At 44.3% G+C, this 18,639-nt stretch overlaps 1 protein-coding gene across 2 annotated transcripts in view; it reads right to left on the reverse strand.

Annotated features, from left to right (window-relative positions):
* The window catches only part of BFSP1 (beaded filament structural protein 1), a 43,494-nt gene extending 25,881 nt beyond the window's left edge, over positions 1-17,613 (reverse strand). The window contains exons 1-2 of one of the 2 annotated variants that reach the window (XM_057300926.1): positions 17,595-17,613; positions 5,041-5,101 (exon numbers count right to left, since the gene is read on the reverse strand). In XM_057300926.1, the coding sequence (XP_057156909.1) occupies positions 5,041-5,061 (21 nt within the window). In that variant the 5' untranslated portion in view covers positions 5,062-5,101; positions 17,595-17,613. Of the gene's footprint in view, positions 1-5,040; positions 5,102-11,209; positions 14,228-17,594 lie in introns of those variants that run through there. The other variant, XM_003810596.5, reaches the window with a different exon arrangement.
* Positions 17,614-18,639: the final 1,026 nt, after the last annotated feature.

Below are 18,639 nucleotides of genomic sequence, written 5' to 3' on the forward strand. Positions count from 1 at the left end.
CCCAAAGGTGAGTAGGGCCCACTGGAATGTACAGCTGCTGATACGCTGAGGAAAATTTGTTTTGGAAGTGTTTTCTTTTGTTTGCGCCAGAACTCAGAAATGTGTAGACGCTTGTGTTTTTATTATGCTGTGGATGTTGTCAGCTGAATTTTCAAAAGCTTCACCAGCAGAATCATCTAGATTTTTCTGAATTGAGATTATGGGTCAATAGTCTAATTTTACAAAACATTCCAACTCTGATAATTGCCTATGTCCTAGATCTAGACCAGTGGTCCTCAAAGTGTGGTCCCTGGATCACAACACCTGGGAACGGATCAGAAATGCAAATACTCCAGCAGATGCCAGACCTACTGGCTTAGAATTTCTGGGGCTGGGGCCCAGGAGTCTGGGTTTTAACGTGCCCCCCACCCCCCACCCACCTTTCACCCCAGGTAACACTGATGCACACTGAAGTTTTAGAACCACTAATCTAGACTATTTACAGCCATGTTTTTAGAAAGGAGCTGGAGAAATAACTAGAATTTGGAGCATTATTGAAAATCAGTCATTTTTTAACTCAAATGGTGGGGATTAAAAAGGAAAAAAAAACAGCCTTGCTGACCTATTCACAGGGATCCCAGAAACTCCATTTAAAACCCAACTGCTAAAGAATGGGTATTTAAGTTCATTAAGAGTTCTAGTTAGATGGAATTTAATTAAAAAACACTTTTCCTTCAACTCTGGATGTCAAAAACCTCTCCAAAAATGTTATGGCTGTTCTTCCAGGTGCTAATGTTGGCCTGGAGGGCACTGGACAAATTCTACATGTCTCCACCCTCTCTCTTGCCTCTGCCTCAGTCTCCTCAACTTTGCTGTCTCTCCCTTTGCATTCATCCTGACTCTTCCTCCGCTCCTCTTGCCTCTCCACCCCCAGACTCCTCCTCTTCCTTCCCAGTTTCCTCTCCTTCTCTTCTCCTGAAGTTCATTTCCGGGCTCAGAGGAATTCTTGGGCATACAAAGGCATAACCCTGAAGGTAGAGCTTCATGCCTGCACCATTTTATCCCCTAAACTCCCTGGCCTCTTGCTGCTTTCCACAGGCACATTTAAGAGACACATGAATTGCATGAAAAAGTATATATGTCAGCCTTTAAATATTTTTAAAATTGTTTTTAAGTGAAAGCATTTGACTAGAAACCACATCATTTTAAAATTCTGGGAATTTTAAAGAGAAAAGGAGAGGGAGATTTTAAAGTCTGCTGCTTACAGTTTCCTTAAGAAAAGCAAATCAGGCATCATAGCAGACCAGTAACTTCATACGTATATATTTGGTGACCATGAGATCTAGAAGTTAGCAAACCCAAATATTTTAAAGTCACCTGGAATTCCTACTACATCAAAAGGCTGAGAAGTTGAATAACTTTGGCCATAGGTTGTAGGTAACGTGTTGAGGAGTTTATTTCACTTCTAAGTGCACAGCAAAGAGTGGCCTACTATAATTTATCTGGCTGATAAAACTACAGGAGCTCTTTCCGTAGGCTTGATTACACGGGCAGCATGAAGAAATGCATGGTGGTTTTGTGAAGGCAGGGGCCATCAGTCCTTTCACATACACTGCAATATCCTCCAAGTAGGATGCAAAGACTGGATCAGTGATGTCCCACGGCCACACCCAGGGATGAATCCCTTCCACAAGTCAGACCAAAGGAAATGGCCACTGAGACTGAGCTAAAACCTTGTTGATCTGATGTAAGAAAATACCCAAAACCTGCAGGCCAAAATCACTCACACGACCAGCTGATGCGATGTGAATTTTAGCCTCTTTCATGTCATCTGATGATCTCAGCAGAGAACAAAAAGTTCCAGTGTTCACCTGGCCCTGCCCTTGAGGGACTATTTGGGTTCTCCAGAAGTGGACCCCAAGGCAAAGACTGGGTACCTGTGGCTTATCTGGGAGGTGATCCCAGGAAGCACAGGTAAGGGAGGGAAGTGAGCCAGAGAAGGGAACAAAACCAATGAAGGAATGTGACGAGCAGGTTGCCATTGTAGACAGCTCAGTACGGCTGGGGTCCCTCTGAGGGACCATGTGGAATGCGGCTCTGAACCATCACTATGAGGGGTGGGGAACTTATCCACCTATCCCAGTCCACAGCAACTGAGGGTTGTTCCTGGGGTGTTAACACCCAGCGCTTCTGGACTATACTGATGTGGGCCATGCATGTTCCCAGAGCCCGAGATGCAGGCAGTGATCAGGGTGTTCAGCGTGTCTGAGTGACCACTGGCATGGCCCAAGATGTGTGGACAGGACACCAACATCAAGGTCCATGGGGCCACCTATAGCCAAGAACTCTCTGGCTTCGTGTCTGGCCTCTGAGTAATACCGGTTCCCTGACTATTCTTTGGAGGTAGAGAATGAACCACAAATACAAAAGACCCCAACTCCTGTCTACACTTACCACGGCTGAGCTGCGAGGCTCTGAAGTCATTTAACCTCATCAAGGGTGAGTTTCCTCACTGGCCCAGAGAAGGATTTGGAATAGGTCATTTCTGAGAATAAAACCTGCCCCCCCAATAACCACGGGCTGTTCTGAGGCTCCCACAGGCTTGCACAAGGCCCTCCCCAGCTCCCTGCATCTGCCTGCTGTGTTTATGATTTCTACTATTATCCAAGGACCACCTGCATCTTATTCACTCTGTATTTGTCTTTAAAGGTACTCATTTTTACGTAGGTTTATTTGGAAAGGAATATTTTATGTCATCCGCTGTAAATAACAGGTAATCATAAAAAATTCACAACTATTAAATATCACTCCTCCATGCACTTTCTAAAGTCACGTCCCATTTCAACAGGGTTCTGCACCCACACTGTGGAGAAAACCAAGCTGGCGTCTGTCACATCAAGTGCTCTGTAGTAATAACAGTGATCAGGGATTGAGCACCACCAGGTGATGGGCAAGTCATATACATTATTACATCATTTAGTTCTCACTAGGCACTTTCACTCCTATGGTGGGTGGGGAGTATTGTGATTCCATTTCACAGATGAAGAAACCGAGGCTCAGAGGGACGAGGCAATTGGCCCACAGTCTCACAGATGCTCAGCTGTAGCAGGAGGTTCCTAGTCACAGGCTACACTCCTCGCTGGGGCTCTGCAGCTCACCTGCGGGCAGTACTGTCTTACCTGGACCCAGGGGCCAGTCATGCTAATTGCCTGTGCTGGTCTCATCCACATTCTTGGTAGCATCTTTCCCCAGAACCTTCATAATATTCTTACAGGGCTGATACTTCAAATGTCCACACTCTATGTCACAATATACATGAAGGTGTATTATGCGATGCCTTTTCCTTATTTTTCGTTATCTATGTTGCCTTATTTTTTCTACTGAGAATATGGATTGCTTTTGTAAAAAGAGAAAAACAACAGAAAGTTTAAGCTTGTTTTTTAAATTCACTGTCATTTTCCATCAAGGGTAAAAGAGGAACCCCATTCTTTCTCCCCTTTATTTGAAGAGTACCCAGGATGGCACTGCGTGAGTGACAAGTGAGGACAGATGCTCACAAAGCAACATGTGGAAGTGTTGGGGAGAGGGCCTCGGAGGGCCTGAGGGGTGCTGTGAAGGGTGCTGGGTCCCCGTGTCTGAAGGCCATGTTCTGGCAGTCTGAGGTTGCACCAAACAGAAGAATGGGGATGAGCTAAAGGTGTCAGCAGAATAGCAGAGTGATGTCAGACACTAATAAGGCCCAACTCCCAGCTCAGATGTCCAACAGGCTCGAGGCCATCGTTCTCCAAGCCAACTATTGAGCGTGTGTCCTCAGGGCCTTCCTGAAGTGCATTCTCACTGCCATCTCTGTGTTTCTATCTAGGGTGCCCAAGTGTCCTACTAGCTGTCCTGAGAGTCCCAGCCTGCATTGACTGACCTGTGTTATTACAAACTGCACCCTCTTTTGCACACTGTCCTGGTTTGAACATATCATACGTGCTCACGCGCAGAGGGGCAGGTAACATAGACAAAGCAAAATTGGGTTTCCCCTAGATTCTAGTTCTGATTTTCCCCTCAACCAGCAGAGTAATCCTAGACAGCAAAGGCTGGACAAAGTGAAGGGATGGCAAACATCCGGCGCTAACCCTGACTGTCCAAAGAGGCTGCTTGGAGTTCCATGTGGCAAAGAAGCCTAAAGCATACCTGGGCATGGCAGGGAAGAGTCTGCGGTTTTGTCAGCAATTTTGATGAGTTGTAGGCATGGAAGGGGCGGGGAAGGGCAGCCCATGTGCCCTAATCAAGCAGCCTTTCCACTAAATAGTCTCCATGAGTCGTTCTGCTCTGACATTTGAGCTCAAAAACGATCAGAAAAGGGCCATGCTTAAAGCTATGTGCCATCCCTGGTTCTGTACAACCCTGGTGGTCCAGAATCATTCTGCTTTTTGGTGGTGGGATTCTCCCAGCAAAAGCAGAAAATCCAATCAGTTAGTTAGAATGATGATGAAGAATCCCAAGAAGGAAATCACCACTGTTCTGTAAAGAGCAACTCCACATAACCCTGCAGGAAAGTCAAGTGGCTAGGAACCCCTGGCATCTCCCCTGGGGCTATTGGTCACGCTATAAGAGGGAACTCTAGAGGAAATAGAAATTTCTTCCTCTGTTATCTTGAGACTTCTGTGGAGCCGCAATCTCAAAACTCTTAGCCAACAGGACAGAGGTATCACTGTGTCCAAATAACCACTGCCCAAAGTAAGGTCCTTCCTAAATTTGGTGTTGGGGATCAGTATGTCTGACAAGTAAAACAGCAGCTTGTCATTGTAACGCCGGCAGGTTTTGCTAGCCTAGCATAACCAACAAGCTTCATAGTCTGTGTTTCTCTCGTGAGAGAGGGGTGTGTGTATGGGTGTGTGAGTTCACTCATAAAGACTCAATTGAAATTAACAAGTCAAGAGAGAGAGTGACTGCAAAAGAAGTAGTGACCGCCAAAGTAACACAAAGAGGAAGCCTGTAAAACCTGCACTTCCACCATTCCATTCAACACTGTAATTAAGCTACGTAAACCCAAGGATGTGTTCCGCTCACCTTGTTAAGCCGTTCAAGCATTTCTTTTAGCAGGAGTTGACATTCGCACTCATTTTCATACCTGCAAATTGGACACATAAGTGAGAGTTGGGTAACTACCATGCTTTCACATGTATGGATCACATAATCAGCATTAAATTCAACCTGGGTACGATGCCCTCTCCTTTAAGGAGAGGGTCTTAATTTTAAAGTAGTAGCTAACGAATGCTGCATTTCCTAGCTGACTGCCTCCCAATCAGAAAGTGGTACCATTTGCACACCGCGTGGGGTAACCAGGGGCAGTTAGCGGAATAGGAGTCTCCCAGCCCGAAGGCACCAACCCCAGCCCCTACAGCCTTATTCCAGCCACCCCAAGGATGAGGGAATTATATCCTGGCCGATCTATAACCCAAGTGTAGCAGTGGCAGAGATGGGAGACTGCCCTGCACAATCTACACCACCATTAACCTGACCGTACTTGGATTTCCTATAGTATTTTATTTGCTGACACATGTAATTTGTCAGTTTTTCTGGATTATGTCATTTAATCCTTACATCACCCCAGAAGAAAGCAGTTATTGTTAGTGCTGCATTAAAGATGAAGAAACTCAGGCAGATGCTCCCCACACTTTTCCCTCCTCCCAGCAGCATCACTCCCCACACAGCGATGGCCTCCTCTGGGCAAATGGGTGGGGCAGGCTGGACGTGCCAGGGAGTCAGGGCCTCTGGGAGCAGCCCACAAACTCTGAATGAGGCAAATTGGAGCATAAGTACCCCAGCTCCTTTTCTGCTCGGCTGGGACAACTGAGGCACGTCCCTCTGGGGAATTTTAACCCTAAAGAGAGAAGATTCCTTCCTAAATGACCCCTCCCCTTGTTCCCTATAAGGTGACCCCCAAATGCCCATTCTTGCTGTCTTCAGGAGTTACAGCCCTTGATGCTTGGCAAGCACAGGACTGCCTAGAAGGGAGACTACATTTTCCAGCATTCCTTGCAGCCAGGTGTGGCCATGTGACTAAGTCCTGACCAATGGGATGGAAGCATAAGTCTGCATGGCAGCTTCCAGATACCTTTAGTTAAGTAATGGTGTATGTGTGCCCTTTGCTTCTCATTTTCCATCCCTCCCTCCATCCTGCAGCCAGAAACATGAATGCTGCCTTCCTGAAGGCCACACAGAACCTTCTGTGTCCCAAATACTGTACAGTATCATACTAAACTGCTTAACCAGACCTTACACAAGTGAGAAACATTTTGGATAAGCCAATGACATTTTGGGTAAGCCAGTATCACTTTTTCTGTTTTTTTCTGTATGGCGGGGGGGGGGGGGGGGTGTGGTAAAATATGCATAACATAAAATTTACCAACTTAACCATTTTAAGTATATAGTTTGTGATAGTAAATATATTCATAATGTTGTGAAATCACCACCAACATCCATCTCTGTAACTCCTCATCTTGCAAAGCAGAAACTCCGTACCCATTAAATACTAACTCCCCATTCTCCCCATCCCCAGCCCTGACAACCACCATTGTACTTTCTGTCTCTATGAATTTGACACGCCCAACTACCTTATGTAAGTGGAAGCATACAATATTTTTCTTTCTGTGACTGGCTTGTTTCACTTAGCATAATGTCTTCAAGTTTCAACCATATTGTAGCATATGTCAGAATTACCTTCCTTTTTAAGGGTGTATAATATTCTATGTATCGACCACATTTTGTTTACGTATTCCTTTGTCAGTGGACACTTGGGTTGCTTCTACATTTTAGCTATTGTGAACAGTGCTGTTATGAACACATATATGCAAGTAGCTATTCAAAACCCTCTTTCAATTCTTTTGGGTATATGCACAGAAATGGAAATGTTGCATCATATGGTAACTCTATTTTTTAATTTTTTGAGGAACTGCCATACTGTTTTCCACAATGGCTGTACCATTTTACAGTCCCATCAACAGTCCATAATTTCTCCACATCCTAACAAACACTTATTTTTCTGTTGTTTTTTGTTTTGTTTTGTTTTTATAGTTGCCATCCTAATTGGTCTGAAGTGGGTCAATGTCAGTTTGGAGTTTCTGTCCTTTATAGTTGAAAGCAATCCTAATTAACACTGAGCCCAATCCACAAAGCATAGTTTTCTGTGCCCTTGCATGCCCATGCCATGGGTTCAAGTCAAGTATTCTGCAACCATGAAAGGTGCTAGAAAACCACACCACCATGTTCTCAGAAGGAAAAGTCGTGAACTGAAGGAAGAACAGTTATGAATATGTGCAATGTGCACGCATTCCCAGATCTAAAACCATCTGCGAAGCTGAGTTCTATCTAGGAAACTAAACATCTCTGCATAAGTTTTACATTTCACACCAGGATGTTACATTTGGTAGTTTATTTTGTGTGTTGCCGTAACAGAGCCAGAAATTAGTTTTTAAATTATAATTAGCTTTGAGAATAAAACTTAATAAAATCTAATTTTCTTATTGCTCTTTCCTGCTGGAAATATCTAAGAGTTTCCATAGCTTAAGAACATGTTTGAGGATCAACACATTAACCTGATATTGTGAGTAATTTTCATGCTGTAAAGACAAGTCTAGATATTATATTAAAGAGAAGTGATTTCCGGGCGCGGTGGCTCACGCCTGTAATCCCAGCACTTTAGGAGGCCGAGGCGGGCAGATCACGAGGTCAGGAAATCGAGACCATCCTGGCTAACACGGTGAAACCCTGTCTCTACTAAAAATACAAAAAAATTAGCAGGGTGTGGTAGCGGGCGCCTGTAGTCCCAGCTACTTAGGAGGCTGAGGCAGGAGAATAGCGTGAACCCACGAGGCAGAGCTTGCGGTGAGCCGAGATCGCGCCACTGCACTCCAGCCTGGGTGACAGAGCGAGACTCCGTATCAAAAATAAAATAAAATAAAATAAGAGAGAGAGAGAGTGATTTCACTACAAAGAATTCATGATGTGTATATTCATATAAGTATATTCATAAAGTGAAAAAACTGGCTTCAATTAACTGATTGTTTTACATAAATTATTTTTAGTTTTCAACAATTTGAATAATTGACTCTGTTGTTGTATTTTGATAGTTTTGTTTTTATTTCATTCTTGTTTTATTCAGTGTTTTGTTTAGTCTTTGACCTGTTAAAGACCTGATTTTGAAATTATTCAACTGCCAGGTAGAGACTATGCCTAGCACTGGCATGGAACCAAGCCTGCACATACTAACCCATTGCTGCATTATTTTCCCCTGGCTTTAGGTAGCCATCAACTCACCTCTGGAATGTAAACTCCAGCCTGGCATGTATGTGTATGTGTGTGTGCCTATGGATGTGGATGAGCATTTCTATAATGATTTTCAGTTCCCACTACCACAATCCAAATGTCAAAACTTCTCCAAGGGGGCAAAGGGAGGGAATAAATTAATATGAATTTTAAATAAATCACAGAGCCTGATGGAACTGCTTCATGATGGGCATATAACTCAGAACCAAGTGCAATCAGTAAAGACCAGGAAAACCCAACATGGCCTTTCCTTCAACTAGGACTCATGGATGTCATGCTTACCAGCCAAAGTACAGTAGACTATGGTCTAATGCCAACACAAAGGCCATCCAGGGAATCCTGATAGTCCATCAAGCTGCCCCGGATGTCTGAGCCACAGGGCACTTTCCCCCTTTGCTTTGGAGAACATGAGCTTCATCTGAATGAGGTCCTATTTCTGGGCCTTACACTGCAGGAGTCCAAGAACGGATTCTCTCAAGATACAGTGTTCCTGAAAGAGCATAGGCCCAGGGTGAGAAAACCCAGGTTCAAGTTCCGCCACCCACAGGCCCTCTCCCAGGCTCAGTTTCCCCATGAAGTTCTGTAACAAGTGGATTTTCAGGTCCCTTCTACCAGCTCCAAGTCTGTATCTATAGATTAAACCCCAAGACAAAAGAGCTGACAGGAATCGAATCAATAAATGTGATTTGATAAATGTGTTCAGAACACAACAATGAATAACCTGCCCAAGATTCAGATTGAGAAACTGGAACTCAAACATAGAGCAGGTTTAGAGAAATCCTCTGACTACCCTACGCCAAGGGTTCCCAAATCTGGCTGGAATGACCAGTGGCACTCATTAAAAATGTTTAAGCTTCTGGGCCCCACTTGAGGTCCAGGGTAGGGCCTGGACATCTGTATTTTAAAATTCATTTATGTAATTGTAAATGGATGAATATCTTACATGGTTAAATAATTTTGTGTGTGTGTGTGTGTGTGTGTGTGTGTTTGTGTGACAGAGTGAGACTCTGTCACCCAGGCTGGAGTGCAGTGGCACAATCTCAGCTCACTGCAGCCTCCGCTTCCCAGATTCAAGTGATTCTCCTGCCTCAGCCTCCCGAGTAGCTGGAACTACAGGCGCATGCCACTACACCCAGCTAATTTTTGTATTTTTTTAAGTAGACACAGGGTTTCACAATGTTGGCCAGGCTGGTCTGGAACTCCTGACCTCAAGTGTTCTGCCTGCCTTGGCCTCCCAACGTGCTGGGACTACAGGCGTGAGCCACTGCACCCAGCCCATAGTTAAATAATTTTTTTAAAGATATAAAAAGATGTTCTGTTAAAAGTCTCCTTCCCACCTCTGTCTCCCAATTGCCCAGTTCCTACTCACTTATCCCCCTCAGGTAGCCAGTGTCATTGGGGCATGTGCCCGTGTGTGTGTCTGTGTGTGTGTCTTTGTGTGTGTCCTGAAATTCTTTTTATGCAAGCAAAAAAAAAAACTCTACTCTCCTCCCCTTTTAAAAGACTAAATGACAATAACATACTTTTTTCCACTGCATAGTATTCCATTACATGGAGGAAGCACCTGTCTCCTTTTAATGGGCATTTATTTGGTTCCAGGCTTATTGCAGATCCTGCTGCAGTGAGTATCTTTGCAGGCATGCCATTGCACACCTGCTGGAGTGTACCTGTTGCAGTGAGTATCTTTGCAGCCATGCCATTGCACACCTGCTGGAGTGTACCTGCTGCAGTGAGTATCGGTGCAGGCATGCCATTGCACACCTGCTGGAGTGTACCTGCTGCAGTGAGTATCGGTGCAGGCATGCCATTGCACACCTGCTGCAGTGCATCCTATAATACATTCCTCGAAGTGGCCTTCTGAGTCAAAGAGCACACACATTTATAACTTGAAAAAATGTTGACAAATTGCATCTTTTTTTTAACAGCTCCTATGTGATTTTAACACATTACTCAATCTGTGGGAGGGGAGACCATGCCCTGGACCAGTGCTTCTTAGTCTTCGACATTTAACTTTTTAAACCGAAAATCACCTGCGGAGCTTGTTAAAATGCAGATTCTGATTCTGGAGTTCTAGGGTGGGCCCAAGAATCTGTATTTCTAGCAAACTCCCGGGTGATGCCAATACTGCTGGTCCATGGACCGCACTTTGAGTATCAAGACACTAGAGGACACATACTGAGCATAATTCCCAGGTGTCAGCTGCTATGCCATGAAGGCAATTAGACTTAGCATGCCCGGGACCTAAATTCCAGTCCCGGGACAGCAATTCGCCAGCTGAGGGGCCTTGCCCCAAATCCCTACATTTTCTGAGCCTCAGTCGCCTCATCTGTAAAACAGGTGCAGTAAAGATAAGTATGTAAGGATTAAATAACATCGGTACATCTCAAAACCAATGTGCTGAGCAAAAGAAGCCAGACAACAGAGTACATCCCGTAAGATTCTATTTTTGTGGAACTGTAGAATAGGCAAAGTCAATCTATGGTGATAGAAATCAGAATGGGTGCCTCCTGTCTGGGGCAAAGGTGGCTGACTGGGAAAGGGGAGGAGGGAACTTTCAGGGGTAGTGGAAATATCTCACTTGTTTTCGTGGTAACACGGGTATATACATTTGTCAAAACTCACTGAAGTATGCACTTCAAATCTGTGCATTTTATAACATGTAAGTTATACCAAAATTTAAAAATAGATGAAAAGTAAATGATACAACTTCGTGTAAACTGTGACGTGCCATCAAAATAGAAGCTAGTCTTAGCTTAAGGAAATGTGCCACCTGCGTGCAGGGATGAGGTCATCGATCGACAGGGGACCAGAGACGGCGCTCCACCCCTGCATGGTAGCAGCGTGCTCCCAGCCCCGCGCCGCCGGGACGGCCCACGCCCTGCCTCGGTTTCCCCCGATGGCCGCCGCTTACTTGCTTCGGAACTCGTCGAGCGCGCGCTGCGCCTCGGTGCCCTGGCGCTCCAGCCGGGCGCGCTCGGCCGCCAGGTCCCGGACGCGCTGGCGGTTGCTCTCGACTTGGCGGGCGAGGGCGTCCTCGGGCCCGGCCAGCTCGCCCAGGCGCTGGAAGGCATCCAGCTGCCTCCGGAGCCCGGCATGGCGCTGCTCGAGGGCGCGGGCCCGCTGGACGTGGGCGGCCACGCGCTCGCCGAGCCCCTGCAGCGCCGCCAGGCTCGTGGCCCCAGCCCAGCCCTCGTCGGCCGGGCGCTCGGGCTCGGCGGCGCGCGAAGCCTCGTCGGCGTGCTCGTACTGCTCCTTGCGGGTCTGGAAGACGTAGCTGCGCCGGTACATGGCTGCTCTGGCGCGGGCGCGCGGGCGGCGCCGAGCCGGCTCTCCAGGAGGCCCCCAGCGCAGCCCGCAACCCGCTAAATAAACACCGGAGGCCCCCGGCGCGCTGCTGGGACGTTCCAGAGCCGATCAGCAGTTGGGCGCCACGCTGGGCCCGGGCCCGGGAGAAGAAAAGAGCAGCGGCCCGCTTTGTGCGGCGGATTAGCGGCCCATACAGCTCCGGGGTTGGAAGGTTACGCTAGGCAATGAGGTTTTTGTTCCGTGATTGTTCAGGCCTGTTGCTTTTGATTGAATGGAGGGTCAGGGGACACGGGAGGCATGACGCTCTTTTCACTGGTTCCACTGGGGACTGTGAAGGAATCCCCAAGCGAACTCTTTAAACTTGGACTAGCTCAAGAGCCCAGGGCTTGTCACTTTGTCTCCTCTTGCATTCAAACTGAATTGTAGAACTCTTTAACAATGCCATTTTTTTTTTTTTTCTGATTACTTAAGCAATTCTTTTTTTTTTCTTTTGGTCTTTTTTATTTCCAATTGCTCGGTTATGCATGCAATTCTTTTTCATAATCATAACATGACGTTTAGGACCCTTCTGTATAGCAGAGGTTCTTAACCATGGATGCAAAATAAAATGGCATGTCTCCATTAAGTAGTGAGATGTGGCGCAAGTAATTTCTTAGTAATACCCGTGCATAAAAGCCTACAATAACTTAGGAGACATGCACGGTTATGTTTTTATAATTCACCCATGCTCTGATGGAGTTTGACATGCTTTCTTGAATGGAAAAAACAAATAGAGCCCCACCCATGGGCCTGTAATAGGTGGTTCACGCCTGTAATCCTAGCACTTTGGGAGGCCGAGGCGGGCGGATCACCTGAGTTCGAGGCCAGCCTGGCCAACATGGTGAAACTCCGTCTCTACTAAAAATACCAAAATTAGCCAGGCGTGGTGGCGTGTGCCAGTAATCCCAGCTACCTGGGAGGCTGAGGCAGGAGAATCGCTGGAACCTGGGAGGCAGAGGCTGCAGTGAGCCGAGATCGCCTCACTGCACTCCAGCCTGGGTAACAGAGTGAGACTCCGTCTCAAAAAAAAAAAAAAAGAAAAAGAAAAAAAGATTGCTTTTTTCTTTTTCTTTTTTTAACATAAAATGTAATACAAAAAAATTTTAATAAAAAATGAGACGGGGTCTTGCTATGTTGCCCAGGCAGGACTCAAACTCCTGGGCTCAAGTGATCCGCCATTAATTGGCCAACCCTCAATTCGAGAATAATAAAGGATTTTGCGCCATTATGTTCCATTTTAATTTTCATTATGGAACTAATAGTTGGATTTTAAGGACAAGCTTTTGAAATATTTATATATAATTAATAGCTAGACTTTGACAAATTTAAAAGTAAATTTAAGAAAAGAAATTAATACCACTTGATGAGAATGTTTCTGAATGTAAAATTTTGTCATATCTCCAACTTTAAAAATAAGTATCAAAAGGGTTGTTTTCTTAAAAGGATTAGTAGTACCATATAATTACTAACTATATGGATTGTGTGTGATTATACTACAAATTAAAGTCATAGTTATCAAAGATAGAGAAAGAAAATTACACAGATCTTTGTGGAGTTTATTATTACACCAAATTATTACCTCAAGATAATAGATTCCGTCTGGAATAAAGCTCTGCAAGGCCCTAAACTGTGCTGGTGGCATGGTTATTGTTCTATTTTCTTAAACCATTTAAAATTAGATTTGGCCAGGTGCAGTGGACCACACCTCTAATCCAGAACTTTGGGAGGCCAAAGTGGGAGGATCTCTTGAGGCCAGGAGTTCAAGACGAGCCTTGGCAACATAGTGAGACCCCCATTTCTTTTATTTATAAAAATAAAAATAATAAATAAAAATACATAAAATGTAATTGTATGGTCAAATTGAGGATAACCACATGAATATTTTTGTAGGTGCACATATACCATGCTGATAGCATGGTAAATTGACTTCAGGCTTCCTCACGAGAGCAAAACCAACATATAGCAAGAGTTATAAAATCATTTGTTCCCTATGATACCATGTATCAGTCAAATATTGCTACAAAACAAAATAGAAGTATTTATCACTGCATTCCCTGGGGCTGGGAGCTCAGCTGTCTTCCAGCTGTAGGTCTCCTTTCAGCAGGGGCTGCTCTGCTCCCAATGTCCCTCAAGCTTCTAAACTAGCAATGAAAAAAGCACAAGAGCAAGCCCAGCCACACAAGCTCATCCCAGGCCTTTGTTTGCATCATGTCTGCTGACATCCCATTGGTCAAAGCAAATCACATGGCCACAAATAAAGTCAAGAGGAAGCAAGGAGGAGGCAGGGCTCAGCCTGAGGCCCTGGCAAGGGTGTGGGTGGATAATCCCATCATGCTGGAGCGGAGAATCAGGACCCACAACTCAATCGACCACACATGGCAATACCATTTGAGAAAAATATATTCTAGAAACATAACAAAAAATTCTTTCAATTTAATCCAGTGAAATAAACACTCAGAAAATATCTCCTCACAAAGCGTAGCCTCAGAGTTAAATATTGCACAAAATCAAGTCTCTGCCCTCAGGGTGCAGGAGGCGAATCCATACTGACTAATGAAAACACAAGATAATCTGGACAACTTCTAAAATAAAGATCTTAGCAAAATGCTGTGGTTGTATTGTCTAATTTCAGGTGCACTGGGAAATGCAATCCTGCTATGTGCTTAGAAGGAGTGTGCAATATTTGTCGACAGCCCTAAAGACCATATCACTGGTGGGAGACCATTCAGTAGGAGTAGAGATCGTATGCATAAGGAAGAAATCATTGCTGAATGAATTTGTTAATTCAAGAGACATGTTTGTAGAGATAGATTCCACAGGACTTGATGAAAGGTCAGCTATGGAAGAGTTACTCTAAATACAGTTGAATGGCACTCGTTTGGGGGCAGGGACAGGAAATGGATGTTTTAGAATAAGAAAGATCTGAGGTTAAGTTCTGGTCCCATCACTTCAGTAAGTGATTTAAGCTATCTAGTCCCAGTATGGAGACTGGTAAAATGAGAATAATCACTTATATAAGTAGGGTAACCACACATCCCAGTTTGCCTAAGACACATTTACACCCACTATCTCAGCGTAAATATAGCAAGCATCATCTTTCACTCTCAAGGGTATCTTGGTTTGTCCGAGAAATACACGTCTTTTATCTGGCCTGCATAACCTGAATATATAGCCTATATCTGATCATAAGGAATCATCCAGATAAATCCCAAAGAAGGAACATCCTATTAATAAAAACAGAAGGGGGATGGTATTCTATAAAAATGTTAATATCATAAAAGACAAAGGGAAGCTATGAAAATGTTCCAGATTAAAGGAGACTGAAGAGACAGGACATCTAAATGCAGTATAGGGCCGAGTGTGGTGGCTCATGCCTGTAATCCTAGCACTTTGGAGGCTGAGGTGGGTGGATCATCTGAGGTCAGGAGTTCGAGACCAGCCTGGCCAACATGGTGAAACCCCATCTCTACTAATAATACAAAAAATTAGCTGGACGTCGTGGCTTGTGCCTATAGTCCCAGCTACTCGGGAGGCTGAGACATGAGAATTCCTTGAATCCGGGGGGGGGCAGAGGTTGCAGTGAGCCAATATCACGCCACTGCACTCCAACCTAGGTGACAGAGTGAGACTCCATCTCAAAAATAAAAATAAATAAATAAATGCAATATGGATCCTAGACTGGATCTTGTATTGGAGGAGAAAAACTGCTATAAAGGTTATCACTAGGTTCATTAACAAAATTAGAATATAAATAGTAGATTAGACCATAAAATTGTATCAAGATTAAATTTACTGAAGTTTATGACTATGCTACAGTTATGTAAAATAATATCATTATTCTTAGAAAATATACTCTGAGGGCTCAGGCTGGGCACAGTGGCTCACGCCTGTAATCCCAGCACTTTGGGAGACCAAGGTGGGCGGATCACGAAGTCAGGAGTTCAAGACCATCCTAGCCAACATGGTGAAACCCCATCTGTACTAAAAATACAAAAAAATTAGCAGGGCATGGTGGTACACACCTGTAGTCCCAGCTACTCGGGAGGCTGAGGCAGGAGAATCACTTGAACCCAGGAGGCAGAGGTTGCAGTGAGTCGAGATAATGCCAATGCACTCCAGCCTGGCGACAGAGCGAGACTTCTTCTCAAAAAAAGGAAAATATACTCTGAACTATCTAGGAGCAAAGACCCATGATGTATGCAACTTATTCTCAAATGATTCTGAATAAAATGACATGTATAAATATAAACATAAATAAGTATGAGAGATAGAAAGGAAATATTAAGAGGTGAATCTGGGTTGTTTGTACTATTCTTGCCATTTTTCCTAGAAAGTTTGAAATTATTTTCCAAAACACCTGCAAAAAGTGTGATCACCTTTGCAGTATAGACATTTAATAAATATTACTTGCTTTATGTTATAGCTATATATATGTATAATGGCTAAGAGAGGGAGAGGTGCAGAGAGGAGAATGGCTTAGCAAACTGCAGTAACAATAGGAGAAAATGGGCTATAACCATTGAACAATTTTACTTATTTATTTTATTTATGTATTTATTCTTTTAAAAAACAGGGTCTTGCTATGTTACCCACACTGGTCTCAAACTCCCTGCCCTCAAGCAATCCTCCTGCCTCAGCCTCCCAAAGTGCTGGGATCACAGGTGAGAGTTAGCACACCTGGCCCCACCAAACAATTTTAACCTTGTGGAATATACTATGATATAAATAAAAATGCTTATAACAAACTTGAAGGGGAAAAGAAAAGCAAAATACCAGATGCATGGTGATTTTAGCAGTACAAAAATATCAGAAATTAGTGAAATATGCCAGGTTTAATGTTCATCATATCTTTTATTCCATTTAAAGTTGTTTAAGGCTGGGTGAAGTGGCTCATACCTACAATCCCAGCACTTTGGGAGGCCAAGGCGGGTGGACTGCTTAAGCCCGGAAGTTCAAGACCAGCCTGGGCAACATCGTGAAACCCCATGTCGACAAAAAATATAGGCACATGCCTGTAGTCTCTGATACTCAGGAGGCTGAGGTAGGAGGATTGCTGGAGCCTGGGAGGCAGAGACTGCAGTGAGCTGAGATTGCACCACTGCACTCCAGTCTAGGTGACAGAATGAGACCCTGTCTCAAAAAATAAATAAAATAAAGTTATTTAAATGTAAAATACAGTTTCAAAATTTTTTAATTAACATTTTTCTTCACTAACAAATATCTAAAAGCCTGAGTAAAATAGGCTTAGATGTTTTGCCTTTTAGTCAATTTCATACTCTAGCATTTTGAGCCATCCCTTTCAGTTAAGATACATTCTGAGTTTGCTTTGGACATTTTACAGAAACAAAAGGTAATGGAGGTAATCATATATTCCTTAGAGGTGGGTTTCACGTTAGGTCTCTGCTGCCTACTATTGTGTGACCTTGAACAGGTCAATCTGTTTTCTAAAATGATGGACTTAAGCTAAAGAATATCTAAGGTTCCTTTCTGCTTATTATGAGCAGAATTGTATTCCTCCAAATCTCACATGTTGAAGTCCTAACTCCCTCAAAATGTGGCTGCCTTCAGAGATGGGGCCTGTAAAGAGGTAATTGAGGCTGTTAGGGTGGACCCGTCTGTGGTGCTTTGTTCTGGAAGCCCTAGCAAACGAATACACTGCTCTAACACTCTGACTCTGCACCTTTTACCATCCGTCCTTTTCCCAGAACATGCAAATGTCTGCCACAAGAGGGCCACCCTATACTAAAATTGAATGCCCTGCCACATGGTCCCACCAGGGTGCACAGCTTGAAGCCTTTCCACCAAACTGGACCAACTCAAAAGGTAAGTCAGCCATGGAAAGTGACAGCCCAGGGGTAAAAGGGCAGGCAGACCCCTGGCTCCCGGATCCCTGCTATCCCTGCTCCCTGTAGCCAGGCCTCTCCATGAGGCCCCAGTCTCTAAAGACGCACCAGTGAAGTGTGCTCAGTGCTCCTGGAAGTGATGAGTCTGTAGGAAGGGTCACAGCAGATGGAGAAACACACTCAGAAGCAAGGCTCTCTCTCCAACTAACTGCACACACGCAGTTGACTCTGAAGAGTTGCTGGAAAATGAAGCCTGAGATTCAAACACTATCAAAGAGAGCACTAAGCATCCAACCTGCTTTTCTCAGGGTCTAATTCAGAAACTGAAGCACCAAAAAAAAAAAAAAAAAAAAAACAAATTTGTGTGATAGCAAGTGTGTGCCTGGTGCTTTGACTGACAGGCACCGACAAAAGGCAGGATTACCAAATGTAATGCAGAATCCTAAACTGGACCCTAGACTGCAAAAATAAAATCTATAAGGGACATTGTGATGACAACTGATGAAATTTGAATATGGAATGAGGATTGATAAAAATATTGTAACAGAGTTAAAATGTCTAATTTTAAACATTGTATTACGACATGTAAGAAAATGACCTTGGCTGGGTGCTGTGGCTCACCCCTGTAATCCCAGCACTTTGGGAGGTCGAGGCAGGAGGATTACTTGAGCCCAGGAATCCAAGACCAGCCTGGGCAATATAATGAGACCCCGTCTCTACCCCCAAAAATACAAAAATTGGCCGGGCATGGTGGCACACGTCTGTAGTTCCAGCTACTTGGGAGGCTGAGATGAGAGGATCACTTGAGCCTGGGAGGCAGAGGTTGCCGTGAGCCAAGACTGTGCCACTGCACTCCAGCCTGGGTGACAGAAGGACACTGTGTCTCAAAAGAAAAAAAAAAGAAAGAGAGAAAGGAAAGGAAAGGAAAGGAGGAAGGAAGAAAGGGAAGGGAAGGAAGGAAAGAAAATGACCTCGTTCATAGGAAACTGGTTTGGGGATAAGGAGGCATGATGTCCAACTTACTCTCAATGGTTCAAAAAATAAATAATAGGTATGCATTTATGTTGATATAAACATATAAATAAATACATAAAATAATAAAGCAAATGATTGGTGGATTTAGGTAAGAGGTATAGAAGTTCCTTTTACTCCT

The sequence above is a fragment of the Pan paniscus genome, chromosome 21 (genome assembly GCF_029289425.2).
Source record: "Pan paniscus chromosome 21, NHGRI_mPanPan1-v2.0_pri, whole genome shotgun sequence".
Lineage (NCBI taxonomy): Eukaryota > Metazoa > Chordata > Mammalia > Primates > Hominidae > Pan > Pan paniscus.